Source organism: Mustela nigripes, chromosome 8, assembly GCF_022355385.1.
Source record: "Mustela nigripes isolate SB6536 chromosome 8, MUSNIG.SB6536, whole genome shotgun sequence".
NCBI classification, from domain to species: Eukaryota; Metazoa; Chordata; class Mammalia; order Carnivora; family Mustelidae; genus Mustela; species Mustela nigripes.
This window is the reverse complement of record NC_081564.1, coordinates 37526437-37543669: the sequence shown is the minus strand read 5'-3', so window position 1 is coordinate 37543669 and position 17233 is coordinate 37526437. Positions and strand designations below refer to the sequence as shown.

Genomic DNA, 17233 nt, shown 5'->3' with positions numbered 1-17233 from the left:
ATATATTACTTTGATTCTTTTCTTCTGTGTTTAAAATTTGCAATAAAGTGCCCTTCTGAAATGTGGAGCCAAGAAAGCTATCCCCATTTTTCCATTTGACCAAGATTATTGTAGGAACAGGAAAAGCTATTTAGAATGTCACTGGAGAGCATACAGAGTCTACACCGGTGAGCAATCCTTGGCACATATATCTTGGGCTCTGCCCTATTCCTTCCTCAGGTGTGACCCAGACCCTGTCTCAGAGTAATGCCTGCAGGCAAACCACCAAGCAAGAGGGATATCACCCCCAAGGTCCTTGGTGCAAATCCCTGGTCGATGTCCCTCTGCGGCCAAATGTCCCTGCCTTCTGCCCTGTACTGGAGTACTAAGCTTACTCAACTTTGACTCCCTTGCTTAACTACAGTAGGACTCATCTGCCTGTGGATCTACAGACCCTCCTGTTAACTGATGTGTGTAATTCTAGTAGTATGACTGCTATGACCATTGAGTGACTGAGTTCTCACCACAAACAAGTGGAAGAAGACACCACCAGCTTTTAATCAGTGACAATCCTACAGTCCTGTCAATGACCAGAAGAGGTATCTTCCTCAAACCAGAGCAGCACTTGGGTGGGAAGGCCCCAGAGGGGCAGGAGAGTTAAAATCCTCTCTTGGTTTTTAGTTTAATAGGATGACTATGTGGTAAAAAGAAAGATGACCACTTGTCCATTCATCCACCCATTCATTCATCCAATGTATACAAAGCACTTGTATGTGCCCTGTTCTGAGAAGAGAAGATACGTAAGAAATAGGAGTATAAGGAACCAGACAAGCTGCCTACCTATTGTGCTTGCTCTTGGAAGTTTGATCAGTGGTTCTCAGCCTAAATGCACAATTAACCACCAAGAGAGCCTTTAACAAACACTTATGCTTGCTTAGAGCACACAACCTGAGATTTTACTTTATATTACCAGTCTGGGTAGGACCCAGAGCATCAATATATTTCAAAACCTCCCAAGGTAGAGCTGCCTGGGTGGCTCATTTCATTGGGCACCTGCCTTTGGCTCAGGTCATGATCCCAGAGCCTGGGATTGAGTCCCACATTGGGCTCCCTGCTCAGCTGAGAGTCTGCTTCTCTCTGATCCTTACCCCACTCGTGCTCTCTTACATTCTCTCTGCCTCTCAAATAAACAAAGTCTTTAAAAAAACAAAACAGGGGCGCCTGGGTGGCTCAGTGGGTTAATCCTCTGCCTTCGGCTCGGGTCATGATCTCAGGGTCCTGGGATCGAGCCCCACATCGGCCTCTCTGCTCGGCAGGGGCCCTGCTTCCTCCTCTCTGCCTGTGTTTCTGCCTACTTGTGATCTCTGTCTGTCAAATAAATAAATAAAATCTTTAAAAAAAACAAAAAACAAACAAACAAAAAAACCAAAAACAACAACAACAACAAAAAAAACTTCCCAGGTAATGTTGATGTGTAGCTAGCATTGAGAAATCCTGAGGTACAGCACAGACAGTGATGGAATGGGCAGGAATAGGGACCAAGAAGTAAATTGTCTATTGCCAGATCAAAATCCTGATACTTTTAGTATGTTTGAATGCTCATTTCCTTTGGGTTTTCCCCTAGTGTTCAATAAAAGTTTTCCTTAGCTATAGGTTAGAAAAGGAAAAGACATGTTGAGCAATGCTTTAAAGGGAGCACAGAACACCCTCACCCCATCTTAGTGGTGGCAGTGGTCATGTGGTCATTAAACAGAGATGACCTGAAACAAAGATGAATTTTGGAGGCCAGAGTCAGGCCCAGATCTAATACCTCTGCTCCTCTTAAAGAGTCTTCTTTCAAGTCTCCTTGGGGGTATCCTTATTGTCATTTCAGGATAATAGAGACTGTTTCTTTCTTTCTTTTTTTGTTTTTTTTTTTTTTTTTAAGATTTTACTTATGTATTTGAGAGAGAAAGAGACTGTGAGAAGAGAGAGAGAGAAGGAGCAGGGAGGTGGGCAGAAGGAAAGGGACAAGCAAACTCCCCACTGAGCAGGGAGCCTGAGCTGAGGGCAGCAGCTTCACTGACTGAACCACCAAGCACCTGAGACTATTTCCTTATAAAGTGCACATCTGTACCTAAAAGGACAAGACAAAAGAGACTCTGTCTTTCTACCTGGTTATGCCTCCCAGTCTTACACTCCAGCACTCACAAACAGGGTTCTTACACACAGCCAGCCCAGTGGCAGTAAAAAATGGTCCAGAGAGAAGGGTTTCTCTATTGAAGTAAGTCTTCAATCATTCCCAAGGCAGGCTTCCCAGAAGGAATCAGACCCAGGCAAGACGGTCACTTCCTTCCCTACAGAATTGACCCATTTCTCCTCTTGACCCCCTCTACTCTCTACTCTTCAGTTAAGGGACCCTAATCTTTGTACATGCATATTTATGAGGAAGTCCTAGCACTGAGCACAGAGCAGGGCATCTGGCTCACAGAGGAGAGTCGGTGAATGTTTCTTGAATCAGTGAATGAAAATATATAAAGTATTATACCCCCTCCCCCTTCACTTACTGATGACCTTTCTTGATATCCCCAGTTCTGTTCCTACAAAGGTTACTACATTTCTTTCCCCAAGCCAAGCTGCACCCGACCTTTCCTAAGGGGATCTGCTCTGGTCCAAGGTTCTGAGTGGAGAAGGGTCATGCTTATTCTTTTTACTGAGTTCCAGTCTAATAAATACTGATTGGGGCCACCCAACTGGTATCGCCTTATAGACACAAGAAAGAATGGCAAGATAAATGAAGCTATAATGTTTGTCCTTCTTAACATAAGTTATTTTTAGAGCAAAACAACTATTATTTATTGACTGGTACAGCATGGCCTGATGATGTGGTGAAATAATCTATTCTGAAACATGAGTCAGATTGCAATTAAGACTATAGGGAATTTCATTCTAAATTCCCTGGTCAGGGGTGATCAAAATCTCATTTATGGTGCTGCAAGAAACATATAATTTCATTTTTCCTTCCCACAAAAATGTAAAATTAAAGTGGAGAGGCAGAAATAAGTACACAAGAATGTTAGAAATAAATTCTATAGAGAAAAAATATTAACAGCTTATGTCAGGCAACACAATATATGGATTCTATGAAGTCTCTCTGTCTAAACACCAAACAGATCCCTCATACAGTTTATGCAAGGTGTCCACAATGGAGATATCACATTCCTAATTTGAGCATATTTCTTGAGTACCATAAACACTATTTCTCTCATTTTAAAGAAAAAAAATGTTAAAGGAATGGGAAAAAGCATTGCATTTTTGCCTACTAGTTTCAGCAAATAGATCATCTGTCACTGTTTGAAACATGAAACAGTGTTTTAGCGACAAGTTAAAGAAAAACAATTTGGCATGTACTTTATAAAGTTGCTCCTAGCATTAAGAAAAATGCATGGGATACACGCAGTGCACAATGTGTCTTCTACAAATGTTAGCTGCCCTCCCTTTTCTTATGTTTATCTCTTCTGTCAAGTAAATGTTCACACTGAGAACCCTCTGAGATGTTGAGGGTGGCTTTTAGACAAAGATTGAAAAAGAGGCACAGGAAGCAGGTTAATTAACTCAAAGTAATATTACAAGTCAGAACAACTTCTGAAGGAAAACTCTAACACCTGTCCCTATCTCTGGTTAGTGACTGTGGTTGTTTCACCAAGAAAGTATCTTTATAAAAAGAAGAAGAAAAACTTTCTTCCCAAGAAGATTCATGTAGGACCAAAGATAATATTCAAAGAATAGTATCTAAGAATGTGTGTGTGGCTATGACAAAAGACACACACACACACACACACACACACACAAAAGACAAAGAGAATATGAAATAAAACATCATATTCAAAATACAAATCTACCCTAATTAAATAGTTAAATATTAAAACATAATGCTTTATATCCTCACCAGAAAATTACCATTCAGCTTTTAAATTTAGACAATATCAGGATTATTCAGATCAGCAAGATGGCCATCTGCTTTCAAGCATGCAGCTGCTGGCTTTTAAACAGCAACTTTTCATGATTCATAACTTATTCATCCCAGGACGCACTCAGACATCTGCTTTATCATCAACTCAGTTTGTCATAGCACTTGGCTTTAATGTTCAATAACCTCTACCCAGGTAACATATTGAACCTGTAAGTCAGTCTTCTTCTGCAAAAGGAAAATTAACTGTAGAGCTTTCCAAGACTGATGGTCCAATTTTGAAATCATAACCCTGAATATGTATATAAAAACACATTACTATTCATTTCCTTTTTAAACAATAACATCAGTAATAGCTACCATGTAGCCTACTGTGGACCAGACACTTCATCTTTATCTTCATTAACATTTTGGAAAATAGGTACTATGATCTTCATTTTGCAACTCAGCAAATCATCAAGATTGGATGGCTTACCCAATTGCACTAAGTGTAGACATGGAAGAGATAAGCTTTTGGAGCCTACACCTAACTGTCCTTAAATCCATGCTTCTGCAACAACCAACTTTGCGTCATCTTTGAATTGCTCTGGAATAAGTGAAATATTCTCATCAGTTATACAGAGAAGGAGAGGCAATACTTATTCCAATGCCATTTATTTCAACTCAAAGACTATCTTGCAGACAGCACCTTGTGGCTTGAAAATTATCAAGCATTGTGTAACTTTGTTGGCTCTTTTTTTTTTTTTTTTTCTTTCCCTCCTGGTCAACTTTTGGCAATCTTGTCTGTCCACTCTTTCCCTCTATCACCAACAGCAGCAGCCTGGAGTAGATGAAGAATCCAAGAAGTGTGAAAGCACAGAGCCCATTTCTGTGTGGTTGAGAGTTGTAAACTCTAATTTGGAAGAAGGGGTTCTCAACATGCAGATTTTCTCCACAGGAGAACAGCTTTATCTCTTTTTCTTTGTCTCTAATCCTAATGTACATATTATTCATTACCTGCTATGTATTTAAAAACTATCCTATTTTTAGGAGGTCAATGGATCCAATGTCAAATCTTGGTTCCACAACATAAAATTGGTCAGACATTCTGAGTCTTACTTTTATCATCTGTAAAAAGGGGGATAATGGCAACATTTGTTCCATGTCTTCTTTTTTTTATTATTATATGTATTAGACAGCTAAATGGCATGAAAATATGGTAACAGTGCATGTGTAAACAATCATGTCAAAAAGTATTATGCATGTCAAGGTAATATTTTTGTTTAGAAAAGTGGGAGCTATACTCATAGAGACAAGGTCTGAGAAGTTATACATAAAATATCAACAGTGGTGGGTAATGTTGTGATTTTTGTTTTCTTTTAGATTATCTATGCTTATTAAAATTTCTAAAACTCTAACAACAAAAATTTTCAAATGTTAAAATATTATTTAATATTAAACAATAATGGGAAATTAGAAAACACAGTAATAATAAGAGAAAGACATACAGGCAGTCAGCCACGAACTTAAACCTTTAAAACTACATATTTGATTAAAAAGCAAGACCCAAAAATATGCTGTCTGCAAGAAACCCACATTGAATACAATGACCAAGGTGACTTAAAAACAAAAGGATGGGGGCACCTGGGTGGCTTAGTTGGTTAAACATCTGCCTTTGGCTCAGGTCATGATCCCAAGATTCTGGGATCGAGGCTTGCATTGGGCTCCTTGTTCTGCAGGGAGACTATCTCTCCCTCTTCCTCAGCCTACCATTGCCCTGTTTGTGCTCGCTGTCTCACTCTCTCTCTCTCTCTGGGTCAGATAAACAAATAAAATTTTAAAAAATAATAAAAGTATAGGAAATAATATACAGGTTATTCTCATTATTCACAAAAGTTGTGTTCCATAAAGTAGCTGCAAACAGGGAATTAGCAAATATGGAACCATTGTTCCTAAGAGAAATACAGGGTTAGGTACATATGAGCCTCTGGTTATAACATTTTAGTCAACTGATTAATACGTTACTTTGTTTTATGTGTGTTTCTGTTTAAGGACACTTTATTTAATATATGTTGTTGATTTATTAAAATTTACCTCACAGCCAACAGCACTGTAACTCATACCTGAAGGGAGCTTATCTAACATTTCCCTCCATAAAGCATGCCACTACCTTCTTCTACTTAGAAATCTTAGACAACCCCTCAGCACTATACTTGAGGACCACACTAAAGAGTGACATCACCAGCAAAAAGTATAAATGTGTGAAAAACCAAACAGACCACAAAAAACACATTTGTTTATAGTATGAGAGCTAAAGTAAGAAGGCAAAGTGTTGTTTGTTCAACCTTAGCTGGGAGCATGCATGTCAAGCAACTCAATTTTTTCTGCCATTCTGTACATGTCCTTGAATGGCAGAGGAAGTGCTGCAAGTACTGATTTTGATTGATCTATTTTACAAATAGATTTTGCTGAGAAGCAAATTTGCAAATATGGAGTCTGTGAATAATGAGGATTGACAGTACCATACAAACACTAATCAAAAGAAAGCTGGAGTAGCTATATTATTATAAGTCAAAAGAGACTACAGACTAAGAGAAATACCAGAGAAAAAGAAGGACACTACTAAATGATAAAAGAGTCAATTCAGAAAGACCTAACAGTCTATTAGATTTTTGTCTCTCTAATAAAAGTGCTTCAAGATACATAAAGCAAAAAGTGTCAAACCAAAAGAAAAAATGGGAAAATCCACAATTTTTGCTAGAAGTTTCAGCACTTCATGCCTAATAATCAATAAACCAAGAAAGCTGAATATGAGTTAGGATATAGAAGAAATGAACAATATTAGTAATCAACTGTATCAAAATGACATTTATAGAGCATTCTATCGAAAAAGAGCAAAATATACATTTTTTGGTGCACATGAAACATACAGCAAATATACCATATTCTGTCTCATAAACATACCTTAACAAATTAAACAAAACTAAAATCACAGAAAGCTTATTCTCTGATCATAATGGAATTATAGTAGAAATCAATAACAGGGATATATGTAGTGTATCCCCAAGTAATTGGAAGCTAAACAATGTATTTCTAAATAATCTATGGGGAAAAGAAGAGGTTATCTAGGGAAATTACAAAACATTTTGTACTGAATGAAAATAAAAATACATTAAAAGTTGTAAGAACTGTTTAGATGAATATTTACAGCATTAAATGTCTATACTAGAAGAAAGAATGATCTAAAATAAATAATCTAAGTTTAATTTTAAGTCTAGAAAAAGAAGGGCAAAATAAAGTTAAAGCTAGTAGAAAGAAGGAAACAATAAAGAGCAGAAATCAATGACATCGAAAATAGGAAAAACATTAAGGAATATCAATGAAACCAAAAAGATGTTTCTTCGAAAAGATAAAAAATTAACATTCCGGCAGCCTAACTGACAAAAAACAAACAAAAAAGCCAGAAATTACCAGTACTGTAAATGAAAGGAAGATAGCACTATAAATCCTACATGTATTGAACAGATAAGAGAGTATTTCAAACAAATTTGTTCACACAAATCCAGTAAATTAGATAAAGTGGACCAATTTCTGTAAAAACTACCAAAACTAACCCCAAACTAACAGAACAGTCCTGTATCTATTAAAGAAATAGAACTCACGTTTAAAGAGCTTCCCACAAAGAAAATTCTAAGCCCATATGGTTTCACCGATGAATTCATTTAAGGGAGAATTTATACCAATCTACAACACTTTCAGAAAATCAAAGGCAGAAATACTTAGCTTATTTATGAAGATAGCCTTATACTGATATCACAACCAGATAAAGATAGTATGTGGAGGGGCGCCTGGGTGGCTTAGTGGGTTAAAGCCTCTGCCTTCGGCTCAGGTCATAATCCCAGGGTCCTGGGATCGAGCAGGGAGCCTGCTTCCTCCTCTCTCTCTGCCTGCCTCTCTGCCTACTTGTGATCTCTGTCTAATAAATAAATAAAATCTTTAAAAAAAATAGTATGTGGAAAGCAAACTATAGACCAATATATCTCATGAACACTGACCAAAATATTGTTCAAAAAATATTAACAAATTGAATCCTTCAGCATATGAAAAGAACAATAAATCATAATCAAATGAGTGTTATCTCAGGAATGTAAGGCTGGTTCAACATTTGAAAATCAATCAGTGTAACCCACCACATTAATACTCTAAAAAAGAAAACCAACATTACATATTATTAGAAGCAAAAAAAAAAATTTCATGATATTCAATGTCTATTAATGATAAAAATTCACTGCAAACTTGGACTACAAAGGAACTTCCTCAACCTAATAAAAAGCATCAGTGAAAAATTCTATGGCTAACATCATGCCTAATGGTGAAAGACTGCATGCTTTCCCCTAAAATTAAAATTTCCACTCTATTTCTATTTAATAGCGTGCTAGTGCCCTTACCAATGCAAAAAACTGGAAAAGAAATTAAACAGTCCTTATTTACAAACAAGATGAGTGCCTAAATAAAAACTTAGAAGAGGGGTGCCTGGGTGGCTTAGTCTGTTAAGTGACTGCCTTGGGTTCAGGTCATGATCCCAGGTCCTAGGATTGAGTTCCTCATAGGACTCCCTGCTCAGCAGGGAGCCTGCTTCTCCCTCTGCAGTTCCCCCTCCTTGTGCTCACTCTCTTTCCCTCTATCTCTATGAAATAAATAAATAAAATCTTTAAAAATAATCCTAAGAAATCTACAAGTTAGCTCCTACAACTAATAAGAGAGATAAGCAAGATCATAGGAAACAAGATTAAGATTTAAAAAAAAGTATTTCTATACTAGTAATGAACTCTTAGAAATTGAATTGTTTTTAAATGCCATTTACAGTAACTACCCCCCTCCAAAAAAATTTAGGTATAAATCTATCAAAACATACACAAGATCTATAGGCTGAAAAGTATAAAATACTAATGAGAGAAATCAAAGAACTAAATAAATGAAGAGAACTATCATGTTCATAGACTGGAGACTCAACATAGTTAAGATATTAATTCTCCACAAACTGATCAGTAGATTTCATTTTATGTATATATAGGCAAGCTTATTCTAAATTTATGTGGCAAGTCCAAGGAACTACAATTTTGAAAGAGAAAAACAAAAAGTATTGTACTACTTAATTTTAATTTTAAGACTTACTCTAAGGCAAGATGACATAGTATTAGTGGAAGGATAGACATATAGATGAATGAAATAGAATAGAGACCAGAAATAGACCCACAGAAATATAGCCCGTTAACTTTTAATGAGTTACAAAGGCAATTCAACAGAGAGATATTATCTTGCCAACAGATGGTATTAGGATAATTGAAGATTCATAGGGGCACCTGTGTGGCATCTGCCTTCGGCTCAGGGCATGATCTCAGAGTCCTGGGATTGAGCCCAGCATTGGCTCTCTACTCAGTGAGGAGTCTGTTTCTCCCCTCTCCCTCTCTGTATTTCTCTCTCTCTCAAATAAATAAATAAAATCTTTTTTAAAAATAATAACTGTGGGGCACCTGGGTGGCTCAGTGGGTTAAAGCCTCTGCCTTCAGCTCAAGTCATGATCTCTGGGTCCTGGGATTAAGCCCCACATCGGGCTCTCTGCTTGGTGGGGAGCCTGCTCCCCACACCCCCCGCCTGCCTCTCTGCCTACTTGTGATCTTTTCCAATCAAATAAATAAATAAAATCTTTTAAAAAATAAATAAATAATAAAACAATACTTGAATATTCATATAAAAAATAAACCTTAACCCATAATTCACAACGTATCCGAAAGTCAACTTGTTAAAGTCTATTTAACCGTAGGTAATTTTTAAAAATAATTAATAAAATAAAAATAATTAATAAAAGTAAAAAATATTTATGCTAACAGAAGATAATTTTTTTGCCCAAGTTGGCAGCTTATAAACCTTAAAGTTAGGACAGTCTATTATATCATTTATTTATTCATTGATCTCTCAGCAATTGGTAAGAGGTTTATACAAATAAATAAAAGTTATAATTACCTTGCAATAAATATTTTCTTAGATATTTTAATAGCTCTCTGTAGAACTATTGTTGCTAAAGGTTTTTGAAACGAATCTTAGAAGTCAAGAACCTGGCTATTCAATTGTTTACAATGACACCATTTTTATTTCACCTTGAAATCCTTGTTATCATACCTAATCTAATTCATGAATGAGAAGAAAGATCTTTCTCTTGATAATACATGTTACTTGAAGGAAATCCAAACAAGTCAAGTATATATTACCTATCCACAAAAGAGTTACATTAATTCTTGAATAGGGTATGTGGGGGATGGCCCAAGGATAAGGAAATTTCTGTTTTCACTTTATATCTCACAACCTATTCTTTCTTTTTTTTTTTTAAGATTTTATTTATTTATTTGACAGAGAGAGAGCGAGAGAGAGAGATCACAAGCAGGCAGAGCAACAGGCAAAGAGAGAGGGGGAAGCAGCTCCCGGCCCATCAGAGAGCCTGATGCAGGGTTCGATCCCAGGGCCCCGAGATCATGACCTGAGCCAAAGGCAGAGGCTTAACTCACAAAGCCTCCCACGCACCCCTCACAATCTATTCTTTATTAGCTCTTCTTCAAGGAAGAAGGAGTTGTTAATCTGATTGTTCAGAGTCTGAAATTCTTTGGATGAAACCAGGGCACTGAAAAAACATTAGAATCTGTGGACATATGCTTTCTCACCCTGGAATAGGCCAAGAAATATGCTGAAATTTTCTTGAATTCTTTTTCACTTTTCAACATCAATGCCCATTGGTTTTTCTTCTTTCTTCTACTTCGACTTTGTCCATGAATGCATAATAATGCCTTGATTTCTGCCCCCCAAAACCAGCACCATATGTAAACTCCAGACATCCCAAAACTTTTTTCCTCCCAAACGGAAGCTTTTTCATAGCCACAAACTAAGAAACTTGGGTCAATTTAGTGCTATGCACCAGGCCAAAATATTTTTCCATATTGGTTGTGTTTACCCTCTTTCATTTGGCATTGCTGATATGCTTCTAAATCTTCTCACATTATTTTACAAAGATTCCACCTTCAGTTGTGGGGAAAGGAAGGAGGAGAAATGGATAAGAGATTCAGGATAAACAAGGGGTCTCATTTTGTTTTTTGCCTCAGCCATGTGCCCCAGCTTAGTTTAATCTATATTTAAGGATAGATGTCACTTAAGGAGAAATTAATATATTTATACTTTATTACTCATTTAACTGTTACTAATTTTGCACCATTCCTTTAGAGAGAAGAAGAAATGCATGATAGGTTTTAGATAACTGAATCCTTATTTAATTAGGAGTCATTGTCCCTTACTAGTAAGGAGTTTAAATATTAAAATGCATAAAATAAAAATCCCCATAAATTACAAAGTCTATGAATGGTATAAGAAGGAAGAAAAGTATAGAATTGAGTTGTCTGCACTATGTGAACCAAGATAACACTCAAAGACCCTGCCCAGCTTAACCCCTATTCCTTATAATCTGTAGACTAATTGAAACAAGAGACTGCAAGTTTGTTTTATACCATGTAATAAGAGTGAATCCTAAGTAGAGTTATATAAATTTACAATCATTTCTCCTTCATTACATGTACTTCGGGACTGAAAATTGCTTCCTGAATCTCTGTAACTTTTCACCTTTGCCTTTAAGGTAAGTGAAGAGGCAGCAGAATCATTCAAAGCAGGTCAATCCACATAGGCAAGGCCAGAAGTAGGCCTCAGGATTCTTGTTTCCCTTTTCTAAAACCCAAAGAGCTACAATGGGTTTAGAAGGGCACAGTACCCACTGACCCAATTTTATAAACAGTTCCATGTAAACTTGTTATATTCATTGTGGATTATTACTTTATTTTACCTTATTAATTTTGGAATAATCATAGCGCATGCCTCTGTTCCCTCCCTTCCTGGGTGGCTTGGAGAAAATGGAGGAGTATTTGCCTTGACTAGCACAAAACATCTGGATCCCTGATTATAGAGATTTAGAAAAACAACAGTCCTAGAAATGAGGCTGTAATGATGAAAATCTGGCAGAGTTCAAAAACAATTCATTGTTCTGATATTCTTTCAGAATAAAATCACTATATGAGTTGGAAGACATATGATCAGTAGATGAAAAGGTAAGTTAACACAATATTTTAGCACCCTATTCTTATTGTCCCAGAATGCTTATAATTTTTAAGAAAAACTCGAAATTGAAGAAATGACCCAAAAAGTGTTTCCCCACAGGTTTCTGTAACATATCCTATCCAGGTCAATTTATACCATCTCTGACAGTTATGAATAACTTCTACATTCCCTTCAGGTGTAAAAAAAATAAAACTAATACAAAACTTAGAAGAAAAATGGAAAAGTAAAGCCCTGTGCAAACAGTAGTCTGCTTCAGCCAGTTCAGTCTTCTCCAGGAATTACTCACTGCTCATTGCACAGTCTTTCATTCACAATCATGCCTTTAGAAAATGCCTGGTTAACTTCACTCAACAACCCTAACTCTGGACAACACTAGCTCATCTTCAGCCCAGAAGTGGAAGGACGTTTCCCTGGGGTTATATCTGACCCTCGTCCAAAAAAGCGTCTACCCTGAGACAGAAAAGGCATTTTGTCAAGAAGATAGGTTCTGAGAGAATCAGAGGACCCAGAAAATTCCAGCTGAGGCTGGGAAGACTATCTGAAATCAGCCCCCCTGGGGCTGGTAAAAGAGAAATATTGCATCCCTCAGAGGATAATTTGAAAATCAAATGAAATAATGGCATAAAAGTGCATTACAAAATGGTAAGTAGTTTATAAATGCTACCAAGAACTATTTTTTTCAACTTCATAGGTCCTATGCTGATTGAATGTCCTTCACTGTACAGAACAACTTCCCCCCTTGAATAATTTGAAATGGTCAGAAGAAGGGCCTCTGGACTTTCCTTTAAGTCATCATCTGAGTCACTGCCTGTGGTGAGTGTCAGGACTGACAGAAATTCACTCCTGCTTCCTCAGCTAACATCCTGTTTGGGGGTGGGGAGGGGGAACTTCCCTTTCTCAAGTTAACCCAGACTCAATTCTTCCCTTTTAAAATTGCATTATACTTTTCCTCCCTAGCTACCTGAGGTCTAATGGCTACAGCAAATGCAAACAAACCTTTCAAGTGAAAGAACCATAACAAACTTAGAGTCTTAGTCTCCTCTACTCTTTTCCATACTCCATTTTCCCCCACAGCAGTATTTAATGAAAGCAGAGCCTGGAATTTGAGAGAAAGACCTTGTTGTATGTACCCCCTAGAGACAGCTTCCTAGGTTAACAATGACCATGTTTTCTCCCAATGCTCAACTTACACAGACATTGCTCAAATACACACACATGCACACACCAGTAAGCCGGTCAACTGCAGGCAAATCTGACTCTTTGCCAACTTGTAGCCACAGATAGCAGCAAAAGGACCAAAGTCCTTCACTGCCAGCTCGTAAAAGACACTGCAACAGCCAGCGGCGCCGCAGTAGCAGCTTCCGAGCTGCAGCCTCCTGCCAGAGTTTCAGGTCGAATTCCTTGAGGAGGAACGCTCCTCTGCCCTTAGTCCCACTCCCGTGGGCTTCACCCACTTCTTTCCTCAGGACATCGGGAGGAACCGGGTTACTTTGCCACTTTTGCAGAGGGTTAAGTGGCAGAGAAGAAGATTCCCACAGAAGTATCCCGAAGCCCAGGACTCCTGGCCGGATCTCTCCACCCTCCCGCCCACGTAGGCGCCTGTGTGTCTGGCAAAGGTCCCAATTCTCAAGGTGCCTGAGCTCCGATGGGATGTGGAGGAACGAGGCGGCTAGAGCAGCGACGGGACTAGAGCTGGGGATGGTTAGAGGACAGATGGGACGGGACTGGGGAGAGAGGCGAAGACTGCACAGAGGCACTCTCCCGCCCCTAGTTTTCAGATAGTAACTCCAAAACCCGCAGATGGGAGGCAAGGCCTTTTCTCCCTATGTTCTCCCTTCTCTTCCCCGATCCCCGCCTGGACACCTGGTGAAAAAGCAAGGTGCAGGTATACCTGGAGCGAACACCATGATTTCCTCCAGACGCTACGCCCCTAGGTGAGGAGAATAGACAGGCAGACGGAGGGATGGGAGAAAGGCCAGGACTTGGAGGGGTCAGATGGGCGCGATGGGCGTGCAGGGGCCGGGACGTTCAGCACCTCGGACAGCTCCCCGCCGCGCGATCCCGGGAAGCCAGCTCCAGCGGCTGCGGCGCGTTCACCCTCCACAATGCACTGCTCTGCCGGCGGCTACCGCGGCGGCGGGAGGAGGAGACCGAATCCTGCTCAGTTCATCCCTCATTCCTGTGCCAGCTCAGCGTACACTGCTGCTTGGGGAGCAAAACACTTCTATCGCTTCCACGGGAGAAGGAAGGACGGAAGAGGAAGAGAGAAAAAGGTAATTGCCCGGCTTCCCGGCAGGGGGACAGCTAATTGCTTCTAATTACCTGCTGTCCCTCGCCCCCGTGGATATTGGACTGACATTTAGAGTGGGTTTGCCCTTTTATATATATATATATATATAATTCAAAGAACTTTACTCTTGAGGATGACTCTGAGTTCTCCGGGTTGGGTGACTCTAAAAGAGGGGTGGGGCTTCCAAGTAATGGGCCCTTGGGGTCCCTGACTCCTCCCTCATTCTGAGTCTCCGCTGCTAACGTCAGAAAGAGAGCTAGAGGGAAGGACAGGGTGACTGGAGCACGTGAAGAGGGCGCCCCTATCAGGCCCCACCCCCCAGGAGGCTGAACTGGCCTAAACTTTGAGGCTCCTAAACTCGGAGGCTCTCAAGGTCATCATTTTAGAGAAAGTAGGGCTGGCCAGTGCACAAGAAAGACCTCAGTGAGGTATGTCTTCACTGAGACCCTCACACACTCCATAAAAGGTTGAGCCAAAAGAGTTCTCTTCAAGTATGAGAACAGCCCTTAGACTGATCAAGAAAGGTTAGTACTTCCCCTACTTTCATCCGACTGAGAACTGGGCCTCCCATACACACCCAGTTCTAAAGTGACTGGGACATGACTCGCACTCACTTCATGCTTCTAATTCACTGCTCATTTTTAAGTCATTATCTAGTTCCCCCAAGAAATGTTTGTGTAGTGTGGATAGCCCAGACTAGCTGTTACCAGCTTGGAACAAGTCTATCTGGGTTATAACCCCAGAGCTAACAAGACAACAGGATTCTCCAGCCTCAAAGCAGATGTCAGGTTGCTTTGGGTTTTATTCTTTGTTTTTGCAGCTGAAAGGAGTTTTCTAAGAACAAAGGGTGATCTGGGTCATTTCCAGTGTTTTATGGGGTTTCTTGCACCTCTCCCTGGAAAATACAGCTATCCTGGAAATACAATATTTCTTAATAATTTGGTTGGTGGCCATAGGTTCTACACTCTTTTGCCAAATTAAAGCATTCAAATAGCCTTACTGGCACTGGTTTTGTTCAAAGCCATCTGATAGATTTAGAATGCAAACAGTTTTACGGCTCTTGAACTTCAGTTTGCATGGAGGCATATGGGCAGCCTCAACACAACACAATCAGTGCTGCTCTTAGCACCTGGCTCAACACAGGCTTAAGCAGATGGAACCTGCCTCAGCAGCAGCAAGATGCAAGTCAGCTGATGGGCAGGATAAGGTATGGACATGACAAGATGCAGTCCTTTTACTTCCCTGAATTACACCAAAACCAGGGACCAAGGGTGCTTCATTCTGTCTTCTTTGCTTTATCACCAGAAGTGCGACACACTCTGAAATAATCTTTGAATGACTGCAAGTCCTCTTTAAAAGGCCTTTTTATAACCTTTATTTTTTTTAATGGGCTTTATTCTCTTCATGCATAGACAATTATTCATGATTAAGGTAAAGAGAAAGTAGTGTGGTGTAGGAAAAGAGAAAAGATTTGAGGAGTCAGACTCAAGTCCCCCATTTACTAGCTGTGTGACCTTGGATAAGTCATTTAACTGTCTCATCTGCAATATAAGGATTAAGGTATTATGAAGGTTTGTTTGGGGATTAAATGCAATGATGTATGAACAGATTAAATAAGAGAGTGTGCAGCCCCAATTAAGCCCATTCCAGGAAATAGCTGACACATAGGGAACAGATGATACCCTACAGGAATGCAAACTAAATAGGTTAAAAACTTTTCAAATATTAGTGGGCATCTAAATCCCATGGAGGTCTCCTTAAAATGCAGATTATGATTCAGTAGATCAGGGTGGGTGACAGATTCTGAGATTCTGCACTTCTAACAAGCTCCTAGGTAATGTCCAGGCTGCAGAGCACTGCCTGCCCATAAAATATATTTTGATTAGCAAGGTATTCAACGTATCAGCATTTAAAAAGTGAAAAACTATTTATGCCACCTCCAACCTCAGCATGTCTTCCTAAATGTTAAATAAGGAAGGAATGCAAGTATATTCCCATAGACTTCCAAGCTTGGCCTCCACAGAAGCCAAGACAGTAGTAGAAATAAAGAATGCCTGAAAATGGTCCCAAGAACATCCTTGATTAGTTTGCTATGGCAGCAGCAGGTAATAATGATGTAGTAAAAACTAATGCAACAGGCCAAGGACAAAAGAAAAATCTCCTCAGCCTGTTCTCAGCTCTTTTCTGCCCTTCTTTCTCTTCATTTTCTCCACACAACAAAATATTGCTACCTAGCCACAGAACAATATACTTCCAACCCAGTGTTTGCTTGTTTATATTTAATTAGGGCAATTAATATTATTCCCAGTAAAACCCAAGCACTGTAATACCTTTTTTATTTACAATTATTTCATCAGTAAATTTTATATTCAAGAATATCATCTCCAATTTTTGCTACCACTGGAGTTATTATTCTGTTGAATTAATTTAAATACTTTAATAAGGCTACTAGATTTTTTAATATCTTGGTGTAAATGATAAATTTAATAACACTGTCTGTCTCATAGGGAAAAAAAAAGTTTCCCTTTTTTCTACCATTAGACACAGATTCTTTGATAGATCTAGTCTTAGTCAACAGCAGAGGCTTATGTTCCCAAGTATAGTCTCATTGTCTCTGTTTAAACACCTTCACTCAAGGCAACTCATTCTTTAGTCAAACAATCCACTACATTTTGAAATAGCCATCCATCAGAGAGGCAGCCACCCCTTCCACCACCACCATCTACCTCATTCCAGCACTATCATTTCCAGTCAATGATAGCAATACTGATAGGAAGCAAGACAATGAACAATTTGGACTACATATCCCTACTTCCTTGCTCTCATGCTGAACTTATCAAACTGTGCACTCCTACCTATAGACATTTGAACAAGGAGGTAGATGA

The 17233-nt window shown here is 39.0% G+C and overlaps 1 protein-coding gene across 1 annotated transcript in view; it reads right to left on the bottom strand.

Annotated features, from left to right (window-relative positions):
• The window catches only part of AKAIN1 (A-kinase anchor inhibitor 1), a 48309-nt gene extending 34271 nt beyond the window's left edge, over positions 1-14038 (bottom strand). Inside the window, exon 1 of the mRNA XM_059409263.1 lies at positions 13950-14038. Within this exon, the coding sequence (XP_059265246.1) occupies positions 13950-13965 (16 nt within the window). The 5' untranslated portion in view covers positions 13966-14038. The remainder of the gene's footprint in view (positions 1-13949) is intronic.
• Between the last annotated feature and the right edge of the window lie 3195 nt (positions 14039-17233).